Source organism: Chrysoperla carnea, chromosome 3 (assembly GCF_905475395.1).
Source record: "Chrysoperla carnea chromosome 3, inChrCarn1.1, whole genome shotgun sequence".
NCBI classification, from domain to species: domain Eukaryota; kingdom Metazoa; phylum Arthropoda; class Insecta; order Neuroptera; family Chrysopidae; genus Chrysoperla; species Chrysoperla carnea.
The window spans coordinates 45,917,248-45,921,745 of record NC_058339.1 but is presented as its reverse complement, the minus strand read 5'-3'; the positions used below and the strand labels follow the sequence as shown (position 1 = coordinate 45,921,745).

The 4,498-nt window shown below is 28.6% G+C and overlaps 1 protein-coding gene across 1 annotated transcript; it reads right to left on the bottom strand.

Annotated features, from left to right (window-relative positions):
- Window positions 1-231: 231 nt before the first annotated feature.
- LOC123295156 (uridine 5'-monophosphate synthase) lies at window positions 232-2,960 on the bottom strand. Its single transcript, XM_044876388.1, has 4 exons — window positions 2,767-2,960; window positions 2,419-2,697; window positions 516-1,365; window positions 232-450 (listed from the first exon to the last, which is right to left on the bottom strand). The coding sequence occupies exons 1-4, from the start codon at window positions 2,914-2,916 to the stop codon at window positions 278-280; spliced, it is 1,452 nt and encodes a 483-aa protein (XP_044732323.1). The 5' UTR covers window positions 2,917-2,960; the 3' UTR covers window positions 232-277.
- Between the last annotated feature and the right edge of the window lie 1,538 nt (window positions 2,961-4,498).

The following is a 4,498-nucleotide window of genomic DNA, read 5'->3' as shown; positions in this document are numbered from 1 at the left end:
ATACTTTTATTACATAATTGTTTGTGATTTCGTTTCTTTGAGTATATCTTAAACCATAGTATGAAACTATTATAAGTTCATGTGATTTAACCGATTTATTTCCTGTAGATCAGCCCTCGTTGGAATAAACAAGAAAGGTATTCAGTTAGAAAATATCAAATTTTTAATAAAATTTCCAATCACCTTAACAATTAGATACAATTTATATAAAAAATAATAATTAGAGTCAAGGATCATCAATATAATACTACAGTTTACATATAAATAACTAATTATTTTAACCAGCAACTAAACGTTTTTTATACGCGGCCCAAAGGCATTTTCTATATTCCTCTGCTGTGTTTTTAATATTTTCTGCTGTAATAATAGCTCGACCCACGATAGCAATATCAGCTCCCTTTTCATAAATAACGGCTTCCGGTGAATTATATTGTTGACCTAAATCGTCACCTGTAATAAAAAAACAAACAAAGAATTAATTTTGCCATTATTACCCAAAATAATGATACACCTACTTTTATTATTTAATTGAACGCCAGGTGTTAATTGAATCACTCCTGGATTCGATACTAATTCTTTAGATTGACAAATGATTCCACAAGTAATATCTTTGTATTGGTCGGCAATTCTTAAGGCTTCTTGACTGTAGGCATTGGTGATCAAGTTATTCGCTGAACTCATTTCAGCCAAAACAAATACACCTCGTTCGGCACCGTTTTCACTACTTTCTATAGCTTGTTTAATAGCCTCCATAATTCCAGGTCCTGGCAATGCATGAACTGTTACAATATCAGCCCATGAAATAATATTATAAACACCTTCGGTGTATTGTAGTTTCACAGTATTTCCAATATCAGCAAATTTTCGATCTTCAAATATAAGAAAGTTATGTTTTTTTGCAATAGCTCTTAGCTGTTGGATCAGTTTGACATTAAAATTTGATAAAATGTCAATATGTGTTTTTAATATGCAAATATGTGGTCCAATATTTTCAGCGATATCTAGTAGCTTTGTCGAATCGGTTACATCAACTGCTACACATAAATTTGTTTCTTTTGATTCCATTAATTCAAAAAGTTTCTTTGTAATTGCATTTCGAGCAAATTTTGATCGATCAGTAAAACTTAAATGTAAGCGATTTTTTGGTTTCTCTACTCCATTTTTCATTTCGCCGTTAGCTCGTATCTGCGAATTTTTAATATACACATCTACTTTGTCAACTGTAGCTTGATCAATACACTTATGTTGTAATAAAATTTTTAATAATGATTTTATCGTGAATAAGGAATGCATTTGTACACCATCTTCTTGTAAATTTTCAGCACCGCCTTGTTGTCGATCCAAAACTACAATGGCTTCTGTTACCTAAAAATTTAAATAAACAAGCAATTAAAAATCACAAAAGTAAAATAATTTTTGTATTGGAGGGTATTTTCTATTTAAAGTGGTCTATCAATAAGGTAAATAATGGTCTTTGATGTTGAATTTGGTAAATAAAAAGATTTTTTCCTACGGTTAGTGTTCCATATAATTGATAGTTTTAGATTAATTTGTTCGTTAAAAAAACAAAGGAAATGACTGACATCCCAAGTTCTTCTTCCATCCAGTGTCTAAACTATAAAAGATATTCACTTAAATTTTTTTACGTATTATTATTAAATAATGAGCCATAATTTCAATCAAATTCTGAATTTTCTTTATCAATTATTGATTCTTCGTTACAAATCGGGAGATAATACGATTTTTATATATACTTTAAAACAGACAGTTCTTAGGTTTTATGTAGGTAGATCAATAAATTCATAATAAAGTAATTAATCAGTATGCCAATAACCAGCTTCGTTGTCCTTGTTCACCGTTTTCTTTAATTATTATTGACTTTGTGGAATTCTCAATTTTGTGAACCGAAAAAATAAACAAGTGAATCAATTTTGATGGTCCTAGCTGAAAACCTTATTTTTTAGTCACTCTGCTTTAAAGACTATGGAAATGGGAAATCAATATAGTTTTGTCAAAATCACATCTTGATCATTAGAATTTCTTATGAACATTTACTGTTTTTATTTTTTTATGAACATTTACTATTTTTTCAGCTAACCGATTACTTTTTTGAATCCAATAAAATTAATTAATATTAACAGTCTGTCCTATTAAATTTCCATTTTTTCCCCGGAGTGCAGACTGTCGCTAAATTGGCAACGAGTAACATACACAATAAGAGTAGCTACGATTAGCTAATGCATACTGATGATGACTACTTGGTAGTCGAAATACCTATTTATATAATTATCAGCCGCATTAATTATTTAGATACTATCCAAAAGAAAAAAAATTTGCAATCAATAAAGAACATAATTAGGCATATTAATAATACGATATATTATTTAAAAAATAATTATTGAAATTATTTTAACATACATTCAAACCTTCTTTTCTTAAATCTCGAACAGTTTCAAGAATACTACTACCCGAAGTCACCACATCTTCAACAATTAAACAACGTTCTCCTTCATTAAAACGACCTTCAATTAATTTTTTTGTTCCATAAGCTTTTTGCTCTTTTCTTCGAACTAACATAGGTTTTTCGATTTTAGTTGACATGAGCGTGGCAATAGGTAAAGCTGTATATGGCACTCCACATAATTGATCATATTTTAAATCTTTACTAAATTCACAAAGTAAATCAGCTAATGTATCCTAAATAAAATGAATGTATTTATTAAATAAGGTTAAACACGAAGCGGTTTAAATTATGATTACACCTACCAGAAGTTTTGGATGGCTAATAATTGACCTTAGATCAAAATAAACAGGTGAATTAATGCCTACTTTCATTTTAAAGTCACCAAACTTTAATACTTCAATTTTAAATAATTCAAGTGCAAATTTATTTAATTTTTCTTCTAAATTTGCCATTTTTAATTTAAATATTTAAGTAATTTTCGATTTTATGGTGTTTAATATATCCTACCAAAACAACAACTTGTTAATGAATGGAATTTTTTATACATTACAAATACAAATTCTGAATTGTACACGTGCTTTGTTTAATCATGAGCAGAAATTGTGAATTCGATCTGCAGCGCATTCTCTACTTCTCCAGTGCGGTGCGGCGGTCTACACATTTCCAGTTAATACTTTATGAATATTATAATATTTTCCCAAGATATTTATTCAGTTTTTTTTTTTTTTAAATTTAATAAAATAAATATGATAAGTGAAATATGAAAAGAAAACTAAAATTTTTATAAAAGTTTTGAAAAGTTACTTTAACGATGGTCAGTTATGGTCATTGTGACAATGACAAAAATGAGAAATTATGAAAGTTGTCAAATGAAAAATATTATATAAAATAAAACTTTTTAAAGTAAAAAACAACCGACTTAACATTTTAAAATGAATACTATTCTTCGCTAAAACAATTTGACTGGAGTATGAAGCATGGGTTGTTTCCGATAACATGGTATTAAAAGGTATATATAGAGGTAGATTTACCCTAAGTAAAACTATGCATGTGTCTAAGAGTGCGAGTTTTAAAAGGAAAGCGAACGTGAAAGTTTTTAAACAAATAAAAAAACAACTGAAACTAAACAATTGACTGAGTTAATTGTTGAAATATCCTGTACAGACAGTATTGTATATCAGTGCTTGTATTATTTCATAAATTATATAAGTTTCCCGTAGATTTCAAGCAATTCCGCGTCGAATGCCAAAAACTACATCTTTCTAGCATGTCTCGAAGTCCTTTAAAATTTGTAGAAATGAGTCAGTCAGTCAATGAGTGAGCTTCACTTATTAGAGTAATATATATTATCATACAGGCTGTTGATTATAAATTTGGGCTCCTACATTCATGAGTATGACAGAGTTCATATGCACTTACAATGTGTACATGATTGTATGATACAAGTCATGAAGAATATAGTATAATAATTCACAAACATATATTAGTATATCTTTCTTATACGCATTGTATATGAACTCTCTTATACTCATGGATGTAGAAATCCAAATGTATAAATCAAACAACCTGTAGATATATTTCTTATAATAGTGTATATTATGATAACACTATCTTTTCCTACTATCTACACCATGCACTTTACACTCTACACTATGAGGAAAATAACTTATATTGAAGAAAGGATTGGTTTACTTGATATATCAATTCGATCGGATTTGATCTTGATTGATCCTGACGGCTATCAATAATTTACGTAACACTTTTTTTTCATATTTTCATGAGCTAGTATCACGCATTGACTTATGGGAACAAATAAATGAACAGATAATCTAATTAGGTACTTCAAAAAGCTGAAGTAGCAAGTTGGAAATAGTGGATGTCAAAAGCCATAACTCCGAAAAATACAATTACCAAATCGATATATTAATAATTCAAATTACATTATCAAGGTAAATTAATGAATGCATAAGCTATTTGCCAACTTCCTTATAGTTACGTTTTATATCCTCTATATATGTAATATATGTCAAGGTA

Bases quoted from the DNA above. Each gene is read 5' to 3' on its own strand.
- LOC123295156 (XM_044876388.1), bottom strand. From the start codon at position 2,916: ATGGCAAATTTAGAAGAAAAATTAAATAAATTTGCACTTGAATTATTT. The intron at 2,698-2,766 runs GTAGGTGTAATC...CATTTTATTTAG, and splicing joins TTAGCCATCCAAAACTTCTG to GATACATTAGCTGATTTACT. The intron at 451-515 runs GTAGGTGTATCA...TTTTTATTACAG, and splicing joins CGTTCAATTAAATAATAAAA to GTGACGATTTAGGTCAACAA.